This window comes from Tympanuchus pallidicinctus, unplaced genomic scaffold (genome assembly GCF_026119805.1).
Source record: "Tympanuchus pallidicinctus isolate F22 unplaced genomic scaffold, pur_lepc_1.0 scaffold61, whole genome shotgun sequence".
NCBI classification, from domain to species: Eukaryota; Metazoa; Chordata; class Aves; order Galliformes; family Phasianidae; genus Tympanuchus; species Tympanuchus pallidicinctus.
Genome location: NW_026294782.1, coordinates 66742 through 91416, shown reverse-complemented (window position 1 = coordinate 91416; position 24675 = coordinate 66742). Strand labels below are relative to the sequence as shown.

At 63.7% G+C, this 24675-nt stretch overlaps 5 protein-coding genes across 8 annotated transcripts; 1 reads left to right on the top strand and 4 right to left on the bottom strand.

Moving 5' to 3' along the window:
• Nucleotides 1-444: 444 nt before the first annotated feature.
• Nucleotides 445-9965, bottom strand: CELF3 (CUGBP Elav-like family member 3). Of its 2 annotated transcripts, XM_052665062.1 has the most exons (13): nt 9106-9965; nt 8096-8178; nt 6473-6521; nt 5808-5936; nt 5468-5547; nt 5040-5183; nt 4413-4551; nt 3983-4132; nt 3845-3910; nt 3162-3260; nt 2654-2797; nt 1930-2060; nt 445-1840 (listed from the first exon to the last, which is right to left on the bottom strand). In XM_052665062.1, the coding sequence occupies exons 1-12, from the start codon at nt 9248-9250 to the stop codon at nt 1933-1935; spliced, it is 1356 nt and encodes a 451-aa protein (XP_052521022.1). In that variant the 5' UTR covers nt 9251-9965; the 3' UTR covers nt 445-1840; nt 1930-1932. The 2 variants fall into 2 exon arrangements, with proteins under 2 accessions (XP_052521022.1, XP_052521023.1); XM_052665063.1 differs by lacking the exon at nt 3162-3260 and having other exon boundaries at nt 9106-9963.
• On the top strand, nt 9516-12785 carry LOC128071891 (transcription initiation factor TFIID subunit 4-like). Its single transcript, XM_052665052.1, has 5 exons — nt 9516-9553; nt 9621-10063; nt 11527-11603; nt 11987-12033; nt 12428-12785. Exons 1-5 carry the CDS (start codon nt 9516-9518, stop codon nt 12783-12785), a joined length of 963 nt encoding a protein of 320 aa, XP_052521012.1.
• Nucleotides 12739-15499, bottom strand: MRPL9 (mitochondrial ribosomal protein L9). The gene is made up of 7 exons (XM_052665064.1): nt 15366-15499; nt 15073-15232; nt 14402-14526; nt 14215-14262; nt 13935-14036; nt 13700-13783; nt 12739-12975 (listed from the first exon to the last, which is right to left on the bottom strand). Exons 1-7 carry the CDS (start codon nt 15444-15446, stop codon nt 12844-12846), a joined length of 732 nt encoding a protein of 243 aa, XP_052521024.1. The 5' UTR covers nt 15447-15499; the 3' UTR covers nt 12739-12843.
• Nucleotides 15500-15699: 200 nt separating this feature from the next.
• On the bottom strand, nt 15700-20276 carry TDRKH (tudor and KH domain containing). Its single transcript, XM_052665076.1, has 13 exons — nt 19985-20276; nt 19702-19808; nt 19439-19628; nt 19195-19334; nt 18877-19114; nt 18414-18580; nt 18163-18335; nt 17962-18026; nt 17732-17883; nt 17531-17650; nt 17277-17373; nt 16509-16886; nt 15700-16402 (listed from the first exon to the last, which is right to left on the bottom strand). Exons 1-13 carry the CDS (start codon nt 20106-20108, stop codon nt 16383-16385), a joined length of 1971 nt encoding a protein of 656 aa, XP_052521036.1. The 5' UTR covers nt 20109-20276; the 3' UTR covers nt 15700-16382.
• Nucleotides 20277-20742: 466 nt separating this feature from the next.
• Nucleotides 20743-24675, bottom strand: RORC (RAR related orphan receptor C). Of its 3 annotated transcripts, XM_052665033.1 has the most exons (9): nt 24558-24675; nt 24322-24463; nt 23585-23908; nt 23224-23345; nt 22718-22901; nt 22247-22354; nt 22061-22171; nt 21508-21617; nt 20743-21036 (listed from the first exon to the last, which is right to left on the bottom strand). In XM_052665033.1, the coding sequence occupies exons 2-9, from the start codon at nt 24332-24334 to the stop codon at nt 20881-20883; spliced, it is 1128 nt and encodes a 375-aa protein (XP_052520993.1). In that variant the 5' UTR covers nt 24335-24463; nt 24558-24675; the 3' UTR covers nt 20743-20880. The 3 variants fall into 3 exon arrangements, with proteins under 3 accessions (XP_052520993.1, XP_052520995.1, XP_052520992.1); XM_052665035.1 differs by lacking the exon at nt 24558-24675 and having other exon boundaries at nt 22718-22850; XM_052665032.1 differs by lacking the exon at nt 24558-24675 and having other exon boundaries at nt 20920-21036; nt 22255-22354; nt 24322-24457.

Genomic DNA, 24675 nt, shown 5'->3' with positions numbered 1-24675 from the left:
ACTGCCGTCCGCTGCGGTGGCGTTTGGGCTTTTTGGGGTCGTTTTTCTTTTTTCTTCTGCCTTTTTCCTTAAGGAAACCGAAAGCGCGGCGCTGTAAGTAGGTCAGGAAGCGCCGCGGGGCCCCAGCGCCGTCTGACGGATCCGACAGCGCTGCGAAGGGCGACGGCGACAAACACAAAACCCTACAAGAAACCCACAAAAAAAAAAAAACCTAGAAAAAGAAACACGAAAAAACACCCTGCAAAAACAGATCCAGCATTCGGGATTGTTTTGTTTTGTTTTTGGTAACTTTTATTTAGACAGAAAAATAAAATAAGAGAAAAAAAATTAAATTATCGAAAGGAATCGCAATAAATAGCAAATAAATTAAGCGCCGGTGTCGCCACCGCAGACGGCGACTCCTGGGGGTCCGCCCCCCCCACCCCCCACCCGTCCCACCCCACAACGACTCAGCGGGTCCCAAAGCCCCGGTAAGGGGAGGAGAGCAGCGGCCCCGCGGTGCCGCTCACGGATTATCTACAGGGAGGCCCCGCGGTGCCGCTCGGCCGGGCTGGGCTGCGGGCTCCGGGATCGTGGGGCACGGGGGGCTGTGGGGCCGGGGTCCGCGTCCCAAGGGCGGGGATCCCCCTCTCAGGACGCCCCGCTTTTGGCGCGTCCCGATCTCGGCGCGTCCCAGTGTTGATCCACCCCAGTTTCTGTGCACTCCAAAGCGCAATCCTGATCGCAGAGCACCCTGGTCTTCCTGCACCTCAGTTTTGGCAGATCCCAGCCTCGGTGCATCCCAACGTTGCTGCATTTTGATCTCGGTGCGTCTCAGTGTCGGCACGTCCTGATCCTGGCACATCCTGATGGCGACGCGACCCAACATCAGTAAAACCCAATCCCACTCATCCCAATCTCTCGGTATCCCAGATGCGACGCATCCTGATTTTGCTGCATCTCGATCTCAGTTTTGCTGCATCCAACATTTGGCACATTCCAAACTTGACGCCTCCAAATCCCAGCGCATCCCAACTTCAGCACACGGCAGTTTCAGTGCACCCCATTCTCATGGCATCCCAAATTCAGTGCATCCTGATTTGGGCTCATCCCAACAGCACGGAATCCCGGTTTCACTGCATCCCAAACTCGCAGTATCTCAGTTTTGTTGCATCCCCATTTTGCAGCATCCCAATCTTGGTGCATCGCAGTTTCACCGCATCCCAAATTCAGTGCATCCTGATCTTGGAGCATCCCGATTCCAGCACATCCCAATCTTGGAGCATCCTGATCCCAGTTCGCCCCAATCCCGGCTTATCCCATGTGCAGCCACTCCATGTCCATACAGCTGTGGCCGTGCTGGGAGTGCAGCCCCCGGAACCCATAGAAAAGGGGAAACTGAGGCAGGTGGGGGCCGGGCAGAGCGGAGTGGCAGTGTATGTGTGAAGAGGGTCCCGCTTGCCCTGGCGCAGCCGCCCATGGGGTGGTATTTGGGGGGACAGGGGGAGGTGGCCATGTCCCTCCCACAATGTGAGGTGCCTCCCACGTCCCCAGCTTGGGGCTGGGTTTGGTCCTGTTTGGTGAGAAAGAAGCCCCAAGCGGGGACCTGGGTGGCAGAGGAGTGCCCCTACCCAAAATAGGGGGGTGTTGGGGGGAGTGCTGGGGTTGCTGGGTCCTCCTCCTCAGCCCATGGACTGGGATGGACCGGGAGGGGGAATCCATCTGGTCCTGCCGGGGGGGGGCCATCCTTCCTGAGCATATGGGGGTCTGTGTGCCCCCCCCGGCAGGACCGACCTCCCCACCCCAGGGGGGCTGCTCCACCGTTGGGGTCACCCATGGGTGCTGCGCTGCACTTCCAGACCTGGGCAGGAGGGAGAGGATGGGGGGCATTAAGTGGGGCTGGGGAGGACCCCAATGGCTTGGGGGGCTGTTAGGGGTCTGGGGGCTCACCCCTCAGTAGGGCCGGTTGGCATCTTTGGGCCTCTTGAGCTGCACCTTGAGGCGCTTCATGCCGATCTGGAACCCGTTCATGGCGTGGATGGCCGCCTGCGCGCTAGCTGGATTGTCAAAGCTGACAAAGCCTGGGAACAGCGGGGACATGGGGACAATGGGGACACGGGGATGGTGGTGACAATGGGGTTTGGGGACAGCAGAGACGTGGGGACAGTGAGAACATGGTCACAGTGGTGAAGTGGCCCTGCAGCTGGCCCACGATGTCCCCAGCTACCATAACTCTGTGCCCCTGGCCTTCGTGGCTCCAGCTGCGGTGTCCCCATGGTACTTTGATGTCCTGCTTGTGATGTCCCCGTGTCCCTGGACCTGGTGACCCCATCTGTGAAGTCCCTGATGTCCGCATGCTCTGGCCATTGTGTCCCCATATTCCTGGTCACGGTATCCACATCTATGATGTCAGTGGACATCCTTGGTGACCCCATCTGTGATGCCCCTTTGTCTCTGACCGTGTGATGGTGTCCTCATCTACAGCATCCCAATGCTCTTACCATGACGTCCCCATACTCCAACCACAGTGTCCCCATGTCTTGGCCATGGTGACCCCATATTTCTGGCTCTGGTGACCCCATCTGTGGTGTCCCCGTGTCCTGACCGTGGCCATGATGTCCCCACACTCTGACCGCGGTGTCCCACCCCCAGCCATCGCATCCCATGTCCCTACCGAAGCACTTGCTCTGGTTGGTGGCGCGGTCGACGAACACTTTGGCTGAGATGACGTTGCCGAAGGGCAGGAACATCTGTAGGATCTCGGTGTCAGCGAACTCCTGGGGCAGGTGGTAGATGAAGATGTTACAGCCCTCGGGGCCTGCGGAGGGAGCAGCGTCACAGCGGGCACAGGCCCGGGGCACCCCAAAAAACCCCAAACCCAACCCAACCCCGTGCACCCATCCACGGGGCACCCACAGACTCCAATGGATGACCCCAAAACCACTGCTCCTTGCTTCCCCGTGGCTACGGGCACCCCAAGCACAGCTCCATTGGGTGACTTAGGGGATCCTGGGGGAGTCCTGGGGACTCGGAGAGGGTCCCAGGATTGTGGGGTCCTAGGAAGGTTCTGGGGTGTCCCAATGTCTCAGAGAGTCCTAAGGGGTCGCAGGAGGTTTGAGGGAGTTCAGGACTGGTCTCAGGGTCCCAGGAGGCCCCCAGGAAGTCTTGGGGAAGTTCCTCACCTTCGCGCTGCTGCTGTTGGGGAGGGGGCGGGGGGGCCAGCAGTGGCCCTGGGGGGGCGAAGGCTGGGCTCACCAGCCCATAGGCGGCAGGGTAGGCGGCTGTAGGGGAAATTGGGTCAGCCCAGTACAGCCCAATGCCTCCCAACACATCCCAGTGCCCTCTAGTACCACCAGAGCTCCCCCAGTGCTCCCAGTGCCCCCCAGTGCTTCCAGTCTTCCCCCAGTGCCATCCCAGTCCTTTACAGGTGTGGCCTTCTAAACCATTCAGCTCTCCCCAGTATCCTCCCAGTTCCCCCCAGTGCCACGTCGTGCTCATCCAGTGCCCCCCCGATGTCATGCAATGCCTTTGCAGCACTCTCCAGTGCTCCCAATGCTTCCCAGTGCCCGTCAGAGCCACAAAATGCCTTCCCGGTGTCAACCATTGCCCTCCCACTGGCTCCCAGTAGCCTCCCAGTATCCTCCCAGTGCCATGCAATGCCATCCCAGTGCCTTCCAGTGCCCCCTCCAGTACACTTTCAGTCATGCAATGCCTGCCTAGTACACCCCAGTTCTCCCAGTGCCCCCAGTGTCACACAGTTCCTTCCTAGTACCTGCCAGCGCCCTCAGTGCCACGAAGTCCCCACCCAGCTCCCAGTGCCATGCAATGCTTTCCCAGTCCCTCCCAGTGCCCCCAGCGCTCCCACCTGTGTAGTGCTGCATGCCAGCATATGCCTGCTGCAGGGGGTCCGCAGGGGCAGCGGGGCTCTGGGCTGGGGGACAGAGTGGGAGGCGGTTAGGGGAGGCAGGGGGCATCGAGGGAGCAGCTGGGGGGCAGCAAGCACCTGGGAACGGGGGGACCCCTCCGGCGTAGACGGCTTCAGGGGCGGGCGGCCCCGCGGGCTGTGCGGGCACCGGGCTGTACCCATTGACACTCAGTGGGGCTGCGATGGCGGGGACTGGTGTGGCAGCCATGGCCGGCGGCGTGCTGGTTCCTGGGGGACAGCGGGGTCACCACGCTGGCGTTGGCACCACGCCGTCCCCATCTGGCTGTGGATCCATCCCCTGGTGGCCACCACATCGCCATCCCACACAGACGCATCTTTGGGGTCCCCATCCAACATGGACCCAATCCGGTGTCCCCATTTCCGGCGTCCCCACCTCTGGCATCCCCCATCCTTGATGCCCCCAACCCCCCGTGTCCTACGTCCCACATCTCCCACCCCAGATGACCCCCACACCCCTGATGTCCCCACATCCCCAAGTGCCACCTACCTGAGGAGGGGGGCAGAGGGGTGGCGATGAGCCCGTTGGGGTTGACCGTGCCCATATGCTGCATCTGGACGGCCATGGTGGCCATGGGGCTGAGGTAGGCCGAGTGGGCGGCCACCAGGGCCGCCTGCTGCTGCATCAGCTGTGGGGACAGAGCTGGCACCGCACACGGCCACCAGGGTCCCTTCCCAAGCGTTGTCCCCACGAGACTCCCGTGATCCAGTGGGTGTCCCCCATTTGGTTGACAATGCCCAACTTGGGAACCCGGTGTCTCCTCACAGCATCCCGTTCCCATCTCCGACCGCGCTGGGCCATGTTTCCCCACTCCACCCAGTGACCCCATCCTGGATTACGGGATCCACCATCACTGGGTTTCACCAGTTCCTGTTGCCCATCACTGCAGTACGGCCATCTCAGAATGTGGGGACCCACCACCTCACCCCATGGGCGCCCATCAGCTCACCCCATGTCCCAGCGCAGCCCTCCGAGACCATCCGCCACTGATGTCCCCCACCCCATCGCCCTTACCACACCACAATGTAGGGCCATCCTTTCGGCTGCCTCCCCACAACACAACGCCCTCACCCCACGCCCAGGCGTTTACGTCCCCCCGATCCCCATGCCCCCTACCGCCTGTGTGTAGGCGCTGTAGGCCCCGAACTGGAGTGCTATGGGGCTGAACATGCCGAGCTGGCTCGCCACCTGCTGCATCCTCCGCAGACCCCGCTCTTTCTCCGTGTCCGCAAACTTCACCACCAGGCTGGATGAGGCGCCCTGTGGGACAGCGATAGGATGGGGAGGGGTCAATCGGAGGGCTGACGGTGTGGTCAATCGGAGGGATGGTGGGGACGATGTGGGGATGGCACTGAGATAATGGTGGGACAATGGTGGGGATATTGGGAGGGACAACGGGAACCGCGGTGGGGATGACAGGAATCACGACAGGAGGGGTGGAGGCGGGATGGAGACAACGGGGACAGTGGTGGTGGTAACCATGGGGACAGTGGTGGGGCTGGCAGTGGGGCGGTCAGGGATGGCGGTGGGTTGGTGGCCCTCACCGGGAGAGTACGGCTCCCGTGGAGGGCAGCGATGGCAGCCTGGGCCTCTGCATGGCTCTGGAACTTGACGAAGGCACAGCCTGGGGACGGCGGGGTCAGCAGGGACGATGCCCGGCCCTCCCCAGCCCAACGCACCCTGACTGCCCCCATCCTTGTCTCCATTCCCATCCCCATCCCCCTCCCCATCCTATCCCCAACTCCACTTTCATCATCCCCATCCCCATCCTTGTCCCCACCCCCATCGTCCCCATCGCCATCGCCATCCCATCCCCATCCAACCCCTGCCTCCACCCCAACCTCACCCCCACCCCATCCTGTCCCCATCTCCACACAGTGACACCTTTGCTGGTGCCGTCGGGGCCGCGCAGCACTGTGCACTCATCGATGGTCCCAAAGGGTTCAAACATCTTTCTCACATCCTCGTCTGCCTGCTGCTTGCTGAGCATCCCCACAAACAGCTTGCGGTCCTCTGCGGGACAGCGTGGTGACACTGGGACACGGAGATGGACACCCCCTCACCCGGCCAGGATGGGGACAAGGGATGGGGACAGTGCAGGGACAGCCAGTGCCCGACCAGGATGGTACTGGGGACATGGGGATGGGGACAAGTGGCCCCCCTCCAGGGACACAGGGACACCAAGATAGGCTGAGACCTGGGATGGGGACATAGTAGGGGGAACGCCTCTCGTGGGGCTGCTTGGGTACAGGTTGGGGACATGGGGACAGTGCTATGCTGGAGCCTCCCCAGGGACTTGGGACACCAACGGGATGGGGGACACAGGAGGAGGACAGGGATGGGGCCATCCCCACCATGGGACATGGGCGGAGGAGGAGGGGACATGGGGACATGTGTGAGGGACACGAGGATAAGGTGACAAACAACACGGGGATGGGGACGGCCACCCCCACTGGGGATACTGGGTGGTGGGCAGGGGTTGGCGCCAGCCCTGTGGGGGACACGGGGTGGCCCTTGGGGGGCCCCATTTGGGGACACGGGGGCGGTACCTCCTCGGCTCTCACTGTCCGCCGGCTTCACCTGGATGGGGCGGTTCATCTGGGGGGGCACAGCGAGCGATGGGGATGCAGCCCCCCAAAGCTCCCCGGGTACCCCAAAGATGCCCTGCGTTACCATGGCAATGCTGCCTGCATCCCATTACCAGGCAGCGGGCACCATGGCAACGACCACCTTCTCCCCCCCCCTCCATTAACTGGGGGGGCTGGGGGGCTGACCCCACCCCCTGAGAGCAACATGGGGGGGGCAGGGAGCAGATGCCCGGTAACCATGGCAACGGGAGGACGTGCTCCATGGCAACCGCCCACTCATCCCCAATTTCCCCATCCCGTTGCCTGGCAACGGCGCTGACATCAGCAGCGCTGCGATAAACAATGACAAGGCCGGAGGGGGGGGAGGGGGTGGATTTGGGGGGCCCCCGAAACCCCTACGGCTGAAGGAGGTGGGGGAGGGGCGGGGGGCGTTGTCCCCATCTCACCCCACCCTCCCCCCTATTTCCCACGCAGAAAGCGAAGGTGCCCCCCCAGCCCCACAACCCCCCCCCATAAAGCCCAGATGGCTCCCCCCCCCCCGCTTTAATCCTCCTTAATCCCGGGATTATCCTGGGATGGAACTGGAGAAATGGAGGGGGGGGAACTGCTAATAGGGGCTCCCAGCACCCTAAATCACCCCCCCCCCCCCCCCCCCAGTATAACAACCCCCTAAATCCTTCCCCCATCTAACAGCCCCCCCCGTCGGCACTGATGGGGACAGTGGGTGACATTTGTGTTCCCCTCCACATAAAACATCACACTGGGGGCAGCTGCTGGGGCCGTGCCGCTCCTTAATCCCCCCCCTCCATCAACCCCCCTCCACCATGCAAATAATCCCACCCCCCCACCCCATAAACCCCACCAAATCCTCAGATTATCCCAAAGAAGGTAAATCCCAGGGGGCTCTGATGGGGGGGACTTGAAGGGGGGGACAGTGAGGGGAGGGATTGTTCAGGGTGGGGATTGTGTGATGACCTCCCCCTGGGCTTCCAACCCCCCATAATATCTGAGGACCCCATAATTCCCCTCTAGAAATGAGTCTTTGTGGGGAGGGGGGTTGTCTAGGGGTCCCTGGCCATAATTAAGAGGAGAACCCACCCAAAATGCTTTGCTCTCCCCCCCATATAAATGGCATTTCCTCCCCACGACCTCTTTTGTTGTCTGTCTGTTGGGATTTTTGGCCCTGAGGGGGATGTTTTGGGATTCCCAATTGGGGGGAGGGTTTCTGTGTACCCCCAGTATTTACACTTGGGAACTCCCCCTCCCCACATTTGTCCCCAGGAACCACTAAACTCTCCCATAAAGAGGTCTTCTTTTTTTGGGGGGGAGGGGGAGAGGGGGGAGAGGGTTGGGTGTCGCTGGCCATAATAAGTGGGAAAGGGCACCCATACGGAGTGGGGGCGGGGGGGTCACTGTACCACCCCAACGTGCGCACATGGGGTGCTGTGCACCCTCAAAGCGTGTGTGTGTGCATCGGGATGGGAACCCCTGCATGTCCCACGAGATGTGCAAAGTGGGGAGGGGGGACGCTACACCCCAAAGGAGGTGTAAGGGGTTTTTTTTTGGGGGGGGGGGGGCACTCACCCCCGGCAGCGTTTTCTGCTCATGGAGGGCACTCTGCGCCTTCAGGGCCGACTCACGGGCGCAGTAGGTGAGGAAGGCGCATCCTATGGGGGAACGACGGGGGTGTTGGGAGGGGACACAGAGACCCCCCACCCCACAGCCCGCAGTTTGGGTGGTAGTGGGGTCCCCACAGCCCTTCACCACCCCCCCGCCCCAAGCTGTGGTGTCCATCAGCACGGCCTCAGGGCCTGCTCAGACCCCACAGCACAACAACACCCCACATACAGCCACCACACAACCGCCGGGCACCCCTACAACCGTTACACCCCACACAGCCCCAGACAGCCATCACATGGCCCATACAACCAGCATCCCCCATGCGCCCACCCTGAGCTCCATCTACAACCATCACAGCCCACACAACCATCCCACACTCCACACACAGCCACAACGCCCCCAGATGCCCGCTGCATGCTCCCCACACAACCGCTGTACCCCACACAACCACTGCACACCCCAAACACGACCACCAGACCCCACACACACCCAGCTCTCTCGCCACAACCCTGCACACATCCCACACTGCATCTCACCCTCCATAACCATCGCACGACATCGCGCCCCATACAACCATCACACCCCACTCACCACCTCCACCCCACACCATCCATACAGGCGCTGCCCCACCACAGTCCTAAGAGCTCCACAGGGCCCACCCGCACCCCTTGCCCTGTAGAGCACAGCCCCCACCCCGTAAGAGCAAACCGTACCCAGACTGTAGTGCTGTTCTGCAGCTGTGGGGCTACTCTTGGGCTCCAGAGCTGCCTGTGGGGCTTTGGGCCTATGGGGCTGTACTCAGGGCTGTGCCCGTGCCATAGGGCTGTACGTAGGGCTGCCCCTGTCCATAGGGCTGCATGAAGGGCCGTCCCCAGTGCCCGGGGGCCACCCTCAGGCCCCACGACTGCGCGCAGCTCCTGGCGCCCGCTCCACACCCCTGTTCCCCCTCCCCATTCCCGCTGCCCGCACCCCACCTTTGTGCATCCCGGTGTATTTGTCCTTGATGACAGTCAGCTCGTAGATCTTCCCGAACTGCTCGAAGATGGGCTTCAGGTCCTTCTCCTCCAGGTGCCGCGGGATCTGCCCCACGAAGAGTTTGATGGCGTCGGGCTCCTTCATGGGGCCGCCGGCGCTCAGGGCCGCGCCCTCCGCCCGGTGCCCTCCCGGTGCTCCCGGTGTTCGGTTCTGCTGCTCCCGGTGCCCAATCCCGGTGCTCCCGGCGCGGTCGGTGTTCGGTTCTGGAGCTCCCGCTGCCCTTTCCCTGCTTCTGGCTCCCAGTTCTGGTGCTCCCAGAGCTCCTGCTGCCCGGTTCTGGTGGTGCCGGTGCCGCCGATGCTCAGATCCGGTGCTCCTGGTGCTCCCGATGCCCTTTTCCTGATTCCCGATGCTCGATCCTGGTGCTCCCGGTGCTGTCAGTGTTCGGTTCGGTGCTCCCAGGCCCCAATCCTGGCACTCCCAGCGCTCCCAATGCCTGATTCGGCGCTCTTAGTGATTGGATCCGGTGCTTCGGGTGCTCTCGGCGATTGGATCCGGTGCTCCCGCCGCCCGTTTCTCAGCTCCCGTTCCCCTTTTGCCCACTCCCGCTACTCCCGGTTCTCCTTTCCCGTCTCTTGGTGTCTCCGGTTCTGTCTTCCTGGCGCCCCCGATGCCGGTTCGGCGCTCCCAGTGTCCGTTCCCGTGCTCCCGGTGTTCCCGTTACCCGATTCGGCGCTCCCGGTGCCCTTTTTTTCGGCTCCCGGCGCCCGGTTCGGTGCTCCCGGCGCTCCGGTGCCGGTGACGGCGGCGCCGCACACAAAGGAGGGGCGGCCCCGGGGCTGAGGGCTCCTCCGGGGACGGGGCGCGGTGGGGCGGGGGCTGCGCTCTGCCCGGGGGCGGCGCTCCGGGGCCCGACCGCGCTTCTCCCGCAACCGCCGCTCCGCCCGGAGCCACCGGGTACCGTCGTGCGGGGTGATACAGGGGGTGGGGGGTGGGGATATGGGGATGCGGGGATATGGGGTGGGGATACGGAGGGGGAACGTGAGGGGGATGCCGGGTGTAGATATGGGGGCGTTTTATGGGGGATGTGGGGTGGAGATCTGGGGGGGGATGTGTGAGGGGGGATACGGGCATAAGGGGTGGGGATATTGGGGGGAATATGGGGGGGTGTGGGGGGGATGTGGGGGAGGTGTGGGGTAGAATGGGGATATGGGGGGGTCAGAATTGGCCCCGCCCATAGCGCCGGTACGGGGGGGGGAATGGGAACTGGAACGGAAATGGGAAAATGAGAAATAGTGGGAACAGGAACTGGGGACGGGAATGGGGTCGGGAGCAGCCGGGGCGGAGGGGGGGGGGCGGAGGGGGGGGGCGGCGCAGGGGGGGAGGCGACCGCGCGTGGAATCGCCGCAGCGCTGGGACACGCAGCACCCCCGGGCGCTGTCCGCGGTGCTGACCGGAGCGCCGGTGGGGCGGAGCTGGACACGGAGACACGGACAGACGGACACGGGGTCGTGAGGATGCAGACATGAGGACATGGACAGACATGGGAAAAGATGGAAACTTGGACACGGGGACAAGAGGACACGGACAGACGTACACAGGAATCTGGGGACACGAGAACACAGACAGACACACGGACATGGGGATATGGCCATGGACAGACAGATGTGGGAACGGATGGGGACACAGACACGGGGACACAGACATGGGGACAGACAGAAGGACACAGCCACGGATGCACGGAGACACGGACAGATGGACTCAAGGATGTGGGGACGTGAGGACACAGAGATACAGACGTAGGGACACACGGGTACATGGAGATGGGACACAGAGACAGACACGTGGGGTGTGGACACACGGACAGAGCGTGTGACACGCGGTGACACAGTGACGGTCACACCACCACACACACCGTCACACGCAGTGCAACAGCTGTAGGATCGCCGCACACAGCATCGCACCTCCGCAGGCACGGGGCCGCACACAGCACACGCGGTGACACGCGCCCTGTTACACGCGCCCCGATACACACCGTTACACACACGGTTGCACAGACACACACACACACCCTGAAGCCCCACAGCGACCCCCACACGGCGCTTTTGGGGCGCACCCACACGACCCCCATCTCACACCCGTTACACAGGACAGGGTCGCACACCCGCCGTTGCACACTCGCCGTGACCCGCAGTCACGTGGTCACACGCGCACCTCACACCCTGCCGGCCGTTACCCGCTCCTCCCCCCGCCTCCGAGACGCCGCACTTCGGCCCGTGATGGCGGCGCCTGGACCGGCGGCAGCGGGAGCTGAGCGGGGGGTGCGAGCGGGGAGGGAGGGAAGGGAGGGGAGGAGGACTCTGGGGGGATGGCGCGGTGACCCGTGGCCGTGTGTCCGTATGTCCGCCCGTCTCCCGCAGCCGTCCCTGCGCCCGGCCGTGGAGCGGTACCTGCGGGAGCGGCCGGAGGTGGCGATGCTGCTGCGGGGGCTGCTGCGGTGAGACCCCCAAACCCGACTCCATCCTCATCCCAACCCCGACCCCCCCCCCACGACCCCATACCCCCCCTCTCCCCCGCGGCCCCATTCCTAACTCTGACGCCCCTCCTCTCCTCCCCGTTTCCAAACCCCAACCCTCGGGGTGGTTCCCCACACCACAATGCTATGGGCCACCCCACTCAGCCCCACAGAAACCCCCAATGGGTTCCGCCATTCCCACCCCACAGCTTCTTTACCTGCAGATTCTCCCCCTCCCCCCCTCTCGTCCCCAAACTCCCACAATCTTTCTGGACCCCTATCCCCCCACCCCACCCTCTCAAACCCCACTAGGGGCCACCTTCCAACCCACCTTTTGGGGTGACCCCCTTTCCTCCCCACTGCAGGGAGGTGATGATGCGACGGCCCCACAACGTCCTGGAGTTCGCTGCAGGTGGGGGGACACCGGGGGACCCCACAGCCATTAAGGGGACAGTGACAGCCCCGGAGTGTAAGGGGACCCCAGTGGAACAGTGGGGATGGGGGGGGACGCATCAGAGGAATGGTGACAGCAGGGCCCAATCCCTTCACAGAGACAGCAACACCCCTAAACCAGGGGGAGCATTTGGGGAGCACCACCTAGGTGTGTGGGGGGGAGTCGGACCATTTAGGGACAGGGATATCAAAGTGTGGGGGGCCCACGATGGGACAGTGGCACCAGGGTGCAAGAGGGCACTGGGGCAACGACACCGAGGGGTGTGGGGGAACTACCTGGGAGCAGCGCCACCAAAGCGCAGGGATCCGTTTGGGGACAGCATCACGGAGCACCGTGCTCCCACCCATTGCAGGGTACTTCACGGACCCAGAGCTGCCGCGGAGGATTCGGGATCAGCTGGGGACCCCACAGCGGCCGCAGTGATGGTGACGCCCCGTGTGACACAGCAGGGACAGGAACCCGGTGCTTGTGGTCCTGTGTGTCCTACAGCAGCGCTGGGGCTGCGGTGCTGTCAGCGCTGTCACTCCACAACCCGCTCACCTTTGGAGTCAGCCCCCGAAAATCCCTTTGAGGTTACCCCCAAACCCTGCTGTCCTCTCGAGTCACTTTGTGAAAACCCATTTGGAGTCATCTCCAAATGCCCCCAAACCACGTGCACCACCCCACATTCTGACCACTTTTATTCACTCAGCAAGGATGGGGAGCGATAGGGAACTGCTCCAGCGGGGGATCCCAAATCCACCCACCCTAGAAGGAGGGGGCTGTGGGTCAAAGCAGCTCGTCGCGCCGCGCCGCCAGCAGTGCTGCCTGCTGGGCCTGCCAGTGCCGGCGCCGCTTCGTCCGCGGCCGCATGAACTCCACCACATCCATGGGGACCCGCACCGTGTCCACCCCATTCACCTGTGGGGTGCAGAGAGGGAGGGGAGCTGAGGGGGCTGGGGGCAGCCCTACATGTTGCTGTTGATGGGGGTACCCCCCCCCCCACTCAGGGATTTTGGTGTTGCTCCAAGGAGAACCTTACAAAGTGGAGGGGGAAGCAGGGAGTCTCCTCCTCCCCTGCCCCAAAATCCCCAAGGGGACCAAAATCACACTGAAATATTAGACATTCATCCCCCAAATCCCACCAAAATCCCACTGACGTGAGGCAGCTCCATTCCCCAAATACCACTGAGGGGTGGGAACCCCATCCCCTAAATCCTACTGAAATAGTTCAGCCCCATCCCCTCAAATCCCACTGATGTGGGGCAGGACCGAGCCCCCAAGCCTGGTGGGAGCACCAGGACACACGCAGCGAGGGAAATGCAGCCCCTTCCCCATCTTCGCCCCCAGTCAGTGCTTCACTTCCAATTATCAGGACCCCAATGAGCCCCATGGCGCTGACACAGATTTGGGGACCTCAGAAAACGTAGGATAACAGCTGATGGCACAGAGGGTCAGCTCTGCGCGTACGTAGGTGGCAGGGATGGAATCTGGTTTTTTTTTTTCTGTGAAAAACCCCAAATCTTTCCTCCCAGCCTCCCCACTGGGACTGCGGATTCCTCTCTGGCACAGGTACGGGGCTCTCCCCACACCTCCCACACTACGGGGCAGGGGATGGGGAGGCTGTGGGGCGCTGTGCACTCACCGTCACGTCACACCAGTACTCGCCCCAGCGGGTGATGGGCTCATCGGGCAGCTTCAGCGCGTGGGGCGGCACCGACACCCGCAGCTGCGACAGGTCGGGAGTCAGAGGGCAGCACACAGGAGCAGCGTCCCGCTCCCTTCATCTTCTCAAGGCCTTCGCTGAAGCCCCGTGGCTCACGGAGCCCCACCCCGCGCCGTGGGGACGGAGCCCCCGCATCTCTGAGGGCACGACTCACGTTCTTGAGGAAGTGCCGCGCCACGATGTCAGCGTTCAGCTCCCAGCTCACGTTGTTCTTCATGCCCACCTCCAGGCGGCAGCTCCGCAGGAACTGCAGGGTCTGTGGGGCAGGGGGCGGTGAAGGGCAGCGGGCAGACGCAGCGCGGGGGTCGTATGAGGCCAAGGGCAACGTGGGGCAGGCGTCAGTGTGGGGGACAGGAGTTGATGTGTAGAGAGCAGAGATCAGCGTGGGGCAGGATTGAGGTGGGGGGTCAACATGGGGCACCCCACACACTCACCCTCTCTCCACTCTGCGTTTGGACGGCCTCCATCTGCCCTTCCCGGCTCTGCAATAAGAAGAAAACGATCGGGAACAAACCCAACACAGCGGCTCCCCGTGCTCCAAAGCTGTCCCTGCCCCAAACCGCCATCCCTTTGCTAACTAACAGCAGGGCGGCTAACGAAGCAACTCGTTCACTGGCTCACCTGCTTCTCCTCTTCAAAGAGCTGGCGGTTCTCGGGCGACGCGTACACAGCCAAGCCCTGCGGCAGCAGCCGGTTGCGCCCCACGGATTTCTTCACAGAAACGATGTCCCCACGGCTCCCCAGACCTGTGGGGACAGCAAGGGGCAGTGCCCCACATCCTGCTGGGGGAGGGGAGCCCAGACCCCATCCAAAATCCCACTGAGGCAGCATGTAGAAATAGCAATAGAGGGGAAATGAGGGGAAAAATGAAAATTGGAAGGAAAAGAGCAAAAAGCAGAATGGGGAAATCAGAAATTGAGTGGAAATTATTGTCTGGGCATCGAATTTCCTGCCCAAGCAGCAAGCTCCTACTCAGAGGAGCAGACCTAAAAGAAACCGTGCATTCCTGTTTATGGTGTTTTGTTGGTTGTTTTTCAACGGATCACGTTTTGTTTTGAAAATAGGGTGCAGGGGGGTGGAAGAGTCCAACCAGCCCCCCGGGGCCTACAGCAGAGGAACAACTCCAGCATCAGCACAGGTGGGGCTGAGCTGCCGGAGGGGAGCTCGGCAGAGAAGGACCTGGGGTCCCGGCTGGCCGTTGGCTGTCCAGCAGCCGGCAACCAGATGAATCCACGGCTGCCCGGCAGGACGCTGCGGTGCCCCCCCTCCGTCCCCACAGCCCCCCGGCCTACCCTCCACAGCCTGCGTCAGGATCAGCTCCAGCTCCCCGCGCGGCAGATGTTTGCTGTCCTCCACCAGCCTGTACACGCGGTACCGCCGGTGCCGGGCGCGGGGCGGCCGCCCCTCTTTGCTGAGCGGCACCTTCCACCACCGCTCCACCACCACCGTGTCCTGCGTGGGGAAACGGGTCACGACGGGAATCCTGCTCCGTTACGGCCCATTCTCCACCCCCCTCCGAACCCCGTTCCCCTCGCAGACCCCGGAACCGCCCCCGTAACACCTCCCGGGTCCCCCCGACCCTCACCCGCGCATGGCTCAGGCTCAAGGCCCGCCCCGCCGCCCCGAGCAGCAGCCCGCAGCCGCGCGTCCACAGCGGGCCCAACATGGCGGCGCCCGGCCCGACCCGAGGACCCAGGAGGACCCCGCACGGGGCTGCCCGCGGCGCGCCTGCGAAGAAAAGCACACGGAGAGTTGCCCGCTGCGCCTGCGCACAGAGGTCTCGCTTCATCCTCCCCCTCCCCACCCGAGAACCGTGGGGTGTCGCCCTATCCCCCCCTCCCCCCACACGCCATCTGTCCCCGCTGCACCGAGCAGCACCGAGCAGCACCGAGCAGCACCGAGCAGCACCGAGCAGCACCCCCTGTGCCCTCTGGGCTTTATTCAACCAGGAAACCAAACAGCTATTCCCCTCAGCAGGGTGAAAACAAGAACCGAACCACAACGATGTGGAGACAACAATGTGAAAGGCACCCCCACGGTGACCACAGCATCACCGACCCAACGGGACACATCAGAAACGAGGCACGGAGGGGCCCTGTGAACACAGCAGTGCCCACATGGCCTCCAGAGAGGGGCTGAGGCATTCCGGTGAGATCTGGGGACTCCGGGGCAGCTTTGTCTCGTCCGGTGGTTACAGAGGGCAGCTGGAAACCAAAGTTGGTGTGCAGATGAAAGCGGTGGTGAAACCAGCGCTGTCAATGCAGGGAGTGCTGTGACACGGGGCAGGCACTTAGCTTCTCGAAGCGCATCCAACACTGCGGCCAGCAAGGGTAGAAACAGCTCTGTGGGGTCCGTGCACACCATCAGCCCCTGTCCCTGAAGCTTTGGGGTCACGTCTGTGTGGTGGCACTGGGCAGCGTCCCTTCACAAAGGGTCATCCCCCTCTGGAGGCAGGGTTGGGCTCGGAGAGCGACATTCCCCCCTTCTGTGCCCCAACTGTCCCATTTCCAGCCCCAGGAGCAGGGAGGAAGCTCTACAGAGAGGACGGTGTGGCTCACCGAGGTCAGAGCATCACAGGGAGCTCCACTCTGGCACTGCGCTGTCACTGCTGCTGGTCACTGCCTGCACAGTGACAAACCCCACAGCAGTGTCAAAACCCACACACCCACCCTACAGTGCCATCTGCACAGAGATAAGGCCCAACCATGCCACCATGGGGCAGCCATACCTTGTGGGGTTCTGCCCTCCTCCTCCTCACCTCCAGAGCAGATGGGAATGGGGCCGGGGAAGGGGCTGACCCCAGGCTGGGCACTACTGGAGAAGACACAGTTGGTGTAGCACATGGAGTCGGTGCAGAAGACAGAACCAGAGTTCCCATCGGAGAAGGATGGGTGGCTGCTGGTGGAAAGGGCTCCACTCCAGGCGATTGGACGTGGCGCTTCAGGTGGGTAGGCTCCAGGGCCCCTGAGGACTGTGGGGCACCAGGAGCCGGGGCTGGGCTGGGCCTCGCTGTCATCCCTCTGAGGTTGTGAGGAAGTGGAAGGGCCAATCAGCAGCCCCGGGGCTGGGGGCTCTGCATTGCCCCGGAGCCGCTCGGGGCTCTCATCTATGGGCCAAAGGAGGGGATGGGTCAAGCGGAGCTCAGGTACTGCTTCCCCTGCAGAGCTCAGCCCTGTACCCCACAGCTCCTGCTGCTGCTCCTCGTGGCACCTCAATGGAAGACTGTGCTCCCCAGGGCTCACAGACCCCTTTGGGGCTCTTACAGGTGCCTACACCCAGAGCTGGAAAGAGACAACGTGAGCAGGGGGCTCTGCACAGCCCCCAGTACTGAGCTCAGCACCCGGAGGCCAAGAAGCACAGCTTCAGTGGCTCCCAGGGCCCTGGGGGGCCTACCAGCAGCCCCCAGGGGGCATCCCCTGTGTCTCCTTCCACCCCAAACGAGCCCTTTCGCACTCGGGGATATTACTGGAATTGGGGTTGGCCCCACAGAGCTCACCCAGCAGGCTGATGCAGGAGAGGGTCAGCGGTGTGGCGCTGGGGCTCGGTGGCAGCTCAGACAGGAGACTCTCAAGGGAGGTGCACACCATGTCCTCCTGCACACGGGGTTGAGAGGAAGAACCGTGTTAACTCCACAACGTGAGGTAGAAAGGTGAAGCTCCCAACTCTAGGGATGACCCAAGCCAAAATCTGGGGAGAGAAGAGTTGCCACCAGAGCCCTGCTGTGCCCCATCCCACTGCAGCTCCGCTCACCGGTGTCTCCACTGCAGCCTCTGTCGCTGGCAGTGGGAATCCACCCCCTGCCTCCTCCTCCTCGTGGGGCTGCAGGGCAGCATGGCCCAGCCGCACCAGCTCGGCCCCGATGTCAAGGCTCTGTGGGGAAATGAGAGGAAGATGAAGGACACCAAACCCTCGTGGGGTGAAAGGAGGGGAGCAGTGAGGCTCGGGACTCACCTCGCCATGACGGACGTCAAACAGCATGATGCGTGGCCATGTGCACAGCCCGGCCTGGGTGTAGCTGGAGATTTTGGCCACCAGTGGCTTCCATTGGGCGCAGCAGGTGAGGCGCTCAAAAGCATCCAGCGCTGCCTCATCCCACTGCTCCCCTGTGGGAGGCTGAGGGGTGAGCAGCACCAGGAGGGACGTGGGCTCTGAAGAGCCACCTGTGCTCCCCCTGCACTCACCCACAGGCACGATCCCAGCCAGGCTGCACTCGATGGCCTGGAACGGCAGGCTCAGGAAATCGCTCCTTGTGGGGAGAAAGCGGCAGGCTGAGGGCAAGGGCAGCCCGAATCCCGCCTCGCGGCCTCGCTGGGCTGCACGCTGCCCTCCTGGGGACATCCCCCCAGCCCCGCTGCCTCCTCTCGCCTTCCTCCCACACTCACCGCAGCACTCGCAGAGCCTTGCGGGGCACCTCCCCATTGTCCCCAAAATCCACATAGTAGAGGTCCAAGTTGCCGTTCTCCAGCATGCCCAGCACCTGGGCCCGGTACCAATTGCTGCTGTCTGCATACGGAGCAGCCACGATGTCCCCTGCCTGCACGGCTGCCAGCTCTGCCTGCGGGGACACGGCACGCCACGTCCTCCAGTGCCAGGAGGGGAGGGGGGATCAGAAGGTGTCCCCTGGGAGTCTCACCACGCAGTTGCTGCCCTCATAGTGCTGCGTCATCTCAGAAATCAGCTTGTCCAGCTGCAGGCTGCGCTCGCCAATTATTTGGATCCAGAAATGGTTGGGGTTTTCGGCGGCTGAGACGTAGACCTCCAGGTGCTCATCTGCGTGGAAGCTAAAATCGGGGCTGGGGACTGCAGGATAGGAACCAGCAGGGGACAGAGGTAGGGGGCAGATGGTTGGACTGGATGATCTCAGTCATCTTTTCCAACCTAAATGGTTCTGTGATTCTATGACAAAGCGGATCCCACCCGAGGACGCATCGTGGAGTACCCTGAATGAGACAGGAGGGAGCAAACTGGAGCCACCAAGTCCTCACTCCCCATGGGACAGTCCAGCACCTTGGGGGGCCTGGCGAGGTGTGGAAAGCCTTCTCCCTCCCAGCAGAGATTCCTCATTGCAACCAAAGGACAATACCAGAACCTCTCACCTTCAAATTTTGGCACCGCTGCCAGCTTTTCCGCTGCCTCACTCCTATCCCACAGTAACTCCATGGCTGCCCCCCCTGGCAGAGAGCCCCCATTCCCAGCACCGTGCTCCCCGCTGGGCTGCAGCAACGCTTCCCTACGGCTGCCCAGGAGCTCCTTGCGGTGGCTCCGCAGCACCATGGTCTGAGCCAGCTCCTGGCGGAACACTGTGTCCTCCACCAGCTTCTCCATGATGAGTTTCTGGGGGAAAACAAGAGGAGAGCATGGGGGTCTCATACTGTCAGCCCTCTGGAGGGCTGGGAGGCTGCCCCCGCGCTCACCTTGGCTGCATCCACCTCCTGCTGCGTCCCTGAGATCTGGATGAGCCGTGTCGGAGCCAGCATGGCCTCGGCCTGGTGCTGGCACTGCACCTGGGCTCCGGAGCTGCGGCAGATGCTGCGCACCGTCTCACCGCCGTGGCCTGCGGGGCGCAGAGAGAACCAAGAGGCAGGGAGGATTTACGCCAGGGCTCTCCTGCCGCGCCCTCACCCTAAGGGGGGCTGCTCAAAGGGATTGGGGCCGCACCGATGATCCTCCCGACAGCTTTCTGCGGCACGTGGAGGTGCTCCAACACCGGCGTGCTCTCCACCACAATCTGGTGCGCGGCAGCTTTGGCTCTGCACACTTGGCTGGGGGAACCCCAGATCAGCAGCAGCCTCTCCTCACTGTCACCTTCCCTCTCCAGCTCCATGCGGGCCCCCGTCTCCTGCTGCAGCTGCGTGGGGCGCTCCATAAGTCGCCCCCCTAAGACACCTCGCCCCCCTCCCCGCTTCGGGAGCGGCTCTCACCCTTCGGATGGTGCTTCCCTTCCGGCCGATGATGGCTCTCACCGCCGCCCGCGGGACGCGCAGCTCCGCCCGCAGCTCCTCCGCTCCAACGGTGGGTACGTGCAGCTCTGGGGGGCGGGGAGGGGGGGGAGGCGGCCCGGTGAGGGACCGGTGGGGGGGCTTCAACCGGGGGATGCGGAAGAGGTGCAGCCCGGGGGGGAACGCGGAGAGCACAGGGGGGAGGGGCAGAGGGGTGGCACGGGGGGGCACGGCTCGGGGGGCACGGAGGGCTCGGGGCACCCACCTCGGCCCTCCCGGTATCGCCGGTACACGATGTAGAGAACGGTGGCCCCGGCGGGGAGGCCCAGCAGCACCGCCACCTTCTGCAGGCCGCTCAGCCCGGCCCAGACGCCCCGCTCTGACGGCATCGCCGCGCCGTTACCGGGCCTCCGGGCTCTCCGGACTCTTCAGAGCAGCCAGGCCCCACCAGGCCCGGATCCGTCGCGCCGCCACCTCACGCAGCCCGCCGCCGCCTCAGACCCCGCCCCTGACCGCCATCCACCCAATCAAAACCTTCTCTCCTCTACTCTCAGCCAATCAGCGCCCGCCAGGAGATGGCCAATCCGCTCTCAGCACGGTGGGGAAGGGAGGCGGGGCCGAACGCCTGCCCTAGGAATAAAGCGGCCAATCGGCGCCGCCGGCCGGCGCCCCGCAGCCAATCATCGGGCGGCCTGGAGGCAGAACGGACCATTGCGGGGAAGGGGAGTTGCCGGGAAGGGGGGGAAGGGGGGAGGTAAGGGACGTTGCTTAAATCTGGAAGAGAAGGTGCAAGGGGGGGCTGCGGTGGGGGGGGGGGGGGGTCTGCGGGTCAAGGGCCCGGGCCTGAGGGCAGCAGGGGGCCCTCAGAGTGGGATCAGGAGAGGAGGTGGTCGAGGGGGTCTCGCGGCGCCCAAAGGCTCATCTGCGTCCGACTCGTGAAGTCCTGCAGCCCATCGTGGCACCCCGGGCCCCTCCCACGCCACACATCAAACCATCGCAGCCCCAGCACTCTGGAAGACGCCGTTCCCTTCAGCACACGTTTTATTTGCTGCCATGACGCCGGGGGGCTCGCAGCCTCCCCTGCAGCCTCCGGAGGGCGACGCAGCACCCATGGGTGCCCCCTGGATTAAGCGGGGGGAGGAAGGAGGGGGAATGCGGGGCTCAGCGGGGAGCGGGAGATTCCGGCTCGGGGGCGAAAAGCTCCCGGTACAGCGGGGGGAAGGCGGCGAGAGGCGCGGCGGGGCGCAGGCGGCGGAAGGTCTGCAGCTGCTCCACGTGCTGAGAGCACAGCGCCCGCAGGCGGCCCGGCGGCGGCAGCTGGGGGGGACGACGACGAGAGTGGGACCCCCGTAGCACCACGTGTCTGATGGCACTCAGCCACGGCACCCCAATGCCCCTGACACCAATCACACTCCGTGCCCCTTGACACCCCAATGGCACCCGGCGGTCGTGACATGCTCACGGCGCGCCGTGATGCCCTGCAATGTCCCTCAGCACCCCAACAGCGCCTCAATTGCCATGGAAACCCGCTCCTCATGAAACTCCATATCCCAAGGATTCCATGCCTCCCATCCCATGGCACCCATGTCCCATGGCACCCCAGTGGCACCCCTATGGCCCCACAACCCCTGGCACCCTACACTCCACGTCCCAAGGCACCCCAATGACACCCTAATGACCGTGACACATCATGGCAGCCCACGTTCCACGGCACCCCATGGCACCCCACAGCACACCATGTCCCACAGCACCCACACCCTATCCGCTGTGCCCCTTCTGTGTCCCCACCCTGGCCAGCAGCCCCTCACGCTGCGTCCTGCGCAGCAGCAGCCGGAAGGCCACCTCCAGGCGTCCCTGCAGCCGGGCCACCTTCCCTGGGTCCTGCAGCCATGGGCGGGCTGGGGACATAGACACTGCACGTGAGGTTGGGGAGGGATGGGGATGAGGACAGGATGGGGACATGGGCAGGGATGGGTATGGTCGAGGATGGGGACTGTGGATGGGGACAGGGATGGGGGGAACATGGATAGGGACGAGGACAGGATGGGGACAGAGACGGCCAAGGATGGGGACGAGGACAGGATGAGGTTGGTGCAGGGCTGGTGATGGGGACAGGATCATGGGATGGGTACTGCAGTGGGGACAACGGGACAGAAAAGGGGACAGCCCTGGGGACAGCACATGGGGCTGTCAATGGTGGCATCCACTGGATGGCACCAGAGATGGTAGCACACGATGGAAACACCCAGCCCCACCACCCAGCACCCACTCTGGGATAAAACTTGGGCCGTTTGGGCACACCCCAAGGGGGGACGGGGGACTGGGGTGGCATGTCCCTCACCAGCATTGACGAGGACGATGGCGCTGAAAAGGGCCACCTCCCCCTCTGAGAAGCGCAGAGCACAGAGGTTCTGTGCAAAGTCGAAGATGGAACCGATGAGCTCGGGGCAGCCTGTGGGAACCCTCGTTAGCAGTCCCATAACAAGATGTCTCCACGTGCCCAGCGTCCCATTGTCCCAAGCCCTACCCAGTGACCTGAAGAGCTCAGCGCCAGCGTACTTGCCCTCGAAGAAGACGGTCCGGTTGTCAGGGTTGAAGGCCCGGCACATCCACACCAGCACCACCTCCATGGCGCCTGCCATCACCACCGGGATGGGGACAGCAAGGGTGGCACTGGGACAGGCCCCACAGTGCAGCTTGGGGCTGAGCTTGTGTCCCTGCGGCACCGGCCCTCGGGGACTGCCACCTCCCCAGTGGGGACCCCAGGGGACTGTCACCCCCAGACGGGCATCCATGGGACTGCCACCTCCCCAGGAGGACCCTTGGGACTGCCACATCAGCGCGCTCAGAGCAGTCCTTGGGGACTGTCATTTCCCCAGTGGAACCAGAGCACCCTGTAGGGCCTGCCACCTCCCACTGGGACCGGGGCATCCCATCGCTGTGGGGCTGGGGACAGGGGAGCAGGGACAGGGGATAATGACAGGGCACAGCCCCGTACCCGCCTTGAGGAGGACGATCTGGTCGTTCTGGCAGAGCTCCATGAAGCCACGCAGCCGCTTAGCAAACTCCACCACGCGCTGGATGGCCTCGGTGAGCCGGCAGGCGCAGCGCTGCCACATCTCCTCCGGCGGCTGCGGCACCCCAGGACGCATCCCCAGCGGGGTCAGAGCTGTCCCTGGGGGCTGTCAGCTCCCCAGTGGGACCTTCGGAGACCGTCACCTCCCCAGGGGCTCAGAGTGGCCCTTAGGGATCGCCACTTCCCCAGTGGGAGCCTTGGGACTGTCACACCACCTTAGTGGTCCCACGGGACTGCCACCTCTCCAGTCAGACCCACAGGATTGTCACCTCCCCAGTGAGGTCAGAGTGGTCCTTGGGGACTGTCACTTCCTCAGTGGGACCCTTGGGACTGTCACACATCCTTAAAGGGACCCCTGGGGACTGTCAGCTCTCCAGTCAGACCCTGGGACTGCCACCCCCCAGTGGGGACCCGCGATGCTCCCTCACCTTTTTCTGGAAGGCGCAGACCTCCTCGTGGCTGAAGGTTTCCCCGCGGCGCAGCTGCAGCTCCTCGGCATGCAGCTGGCACGTCTCACGGTGAGATGCCAGCACGTTCTGTGTAAGCAGCTCTGGGGGACGTGGGGACATCATGGGGACATGGGGATGGGGGGGGACCGAGGACACGGTCCCCAAGGTGCCAGGTCCCACCAGAATGTGGCACCCACGGGTGACGGAGCCAGATCCCATTAGTGCTGTGCACCCACGGGTGATGGAGCCTGGTCCTGAACCCATTGAGCACCCGCAGGTGACACGGTGATGTCCCCCTACCCCCAAGCAACCTGGGTGACCCTCTGCCACCACCGCTCACCGATCTCCAATGCAGGTGACTCCAGGATGCTCCCAACCGTGGGGTGGGGGCACACACCAGGACCGTCCCCATCTCCGTCCCCGTCCCACGTGGCCATCTCCTTCCGCTCACTCTCCATTGTAACACTGGGGCACCCCGGGCTGCTGGGGGGCAGTGGGTGGCCCCGGCAGCCCGGCAGGCCTATGGTAAAGCTGGGTGTGCCTTGGGCTGCCCGCTCCCAGTCCTGGTCCTGGTCCCGGTCCCGTCGCTGCTGCTCCAGTTGCTGTTGCACCTCTGCATGCAGCCGGTCCCGCTGCTTCTTAGACATGCGGCCAAACTTGACGGCTATGGGGCAGGCGCACACGCGTGTTCAGCCATGTTCACGTACAGGACACACGTGTGGCTTTCGGGCTGAGCCCACCGGGTGTCCCCAGAGGGGTTATGGGGCACGGGGCAGTGGCACTTAGTGTTACTGTGGGGGTGTCCAAGGATATGGGGGGCACCGGTGGTGGGAGGACCCATTAATGAGGGCTGCATGCAGTGATATTGAGGGGCAGCCAGTGACGGGAGGCGGCCCATAATACAGGAGCGCGCGTACGGATGGAGGGGGGGTGGAAGCTGGTGATAAGGGGTGCACTGGGTGATGTAGGGGGTGCACCCATTGATGCGACAGGTACACCCAGCGCTGGGAGATGGGGGGGACAATCCCAGTGGTGGGGGGGCCACTGCAGCCACGAGGTGAGGCGGGGGGCACGAACCATCACGGGACATGCCGAGGCGGAGGCACTTCTGCAGGCGGCAGTGCTGGCAGCGGTTGCGGCTGGCGCGGTCGATGGGGCAGTTCTGCTGGCGGCTGCAGGCGTAGCTCAGGCTGCTCTGCTGGCTGCGCCGGAAAAAGCCCTGCAAGGAGGGGGACGAGGAGGGCGGTCACCCACCTGAGACCCCCCAACCCCAACTACCAACCTCCCCCCCACTTCTTCCCCCCAGCGCTCACCTTGCAGCCCTCACAGGTGATGACGCCGTAGTGGATCCCTGAGGATTTGTCCCCACAGATCTTGCAGGGGATCGCCTCGATGTGGGCTGTGGGGTAGCGGGGGAATTTGGGGGTCAGG

Coding starts and splice junctions, on each gene's coding strand:
- CELF3 (XM_052665062.1), bottom strand. CDS start 9,250: ATGAAGGAGCCCGACGCCATCAAACTCTTCGTGGGGCAGATCCCGCGG. Junction 8,179..9,105: donor ATACACCGGGATGCACAAAG/GTGGGGTGCGGG, acceptor GTTCCCCCATAG/GATGCGCCTTCCTCACCTAC. Junction 2,061..2,653: donor CAACCAGAGCAAGTGCTTCG/GTAGGGACATGG, acceptor CGCTGTTCCCAG/GCTTTGTCAGCTTTGACAAT.
- LOC128071891 (XM_052665052.1), top strand. CDS start 9,516: ATGCTCGATCCTGGTGCTCCCGGTGCTGTCAGTGTTCG. Junction 9,554..9,620: donor CCCGGTGCTGTCAGTGTTCG/GTTCGGTGCTCC, acceptor CGGCGCTCTTAG/TGATTGGATCCGGTGCTTCG. Junction 11,604..11,986: donor CTGCTGCGGGGGCTGCTGCG/GTGAGACCCCCA, acceptor TCCCCACTGCAG/GGAGGTGATGATGCGACGGC.
- MRPL9 (XM_052665064.1), bottom strand. CDS start 15,446: ATGTTGGGCCCGCTGTGGACGCGCGGCTGCGGGCTGCTGCTCGGGGCG. Junction 15,233..15,365: donor TGAGCCTGAGCCATGCGCGG/GTGAGGGTCGGG, acceptor TTCCCCACGCAG/GACACGGTGGTGGTGGAGCG. Junction 14,527..15,072: donor CCTGACGCAGGCTGTGGAGG/GTAGGCCGGGGG, acceptor CTGTCCCCACAG/GTCTGGGGAGCCGTGGGGAC.
- TDRKH (XM_052665076.1), bottom strand. CDS start 20,108: ATGCCGTCAGAGCGGGGCGTCTGGGCCGGGCTGAGCGGCCTGCAGAAG. Junction 18,581..18,876: donor AGCGGTGCCAAAATTTGAAG/GTGAGAGGTTCT, acceptor CCTATCCTGCAG/TCCCCAGCCCCGATTTTAGC. Junction 17,884..17,961: donor GGCTGGGATCGTGCCTGTGG/GTGAGTGCAGGG, acceptor AGCCTCCCACAG/GGGAGCAGTGGGATGAGGCA.
- RORC (XM_052665033.1), bottom strand. Junction 22,902..23,223: donor TCTGCGCCTTCCAGAAAAAG/GTGAGGGAGCAT, acceptor GGGAGCTGACAG/CCCCCAGGGACAGCTCTGAC. Junction 21,618..22,060: donor CATCGTCCTCGTCAATGCTG/GTGAGGGACATG, acceptor CTATGTCCCCAG/CCCGCCCATGGCTGCAGGAC.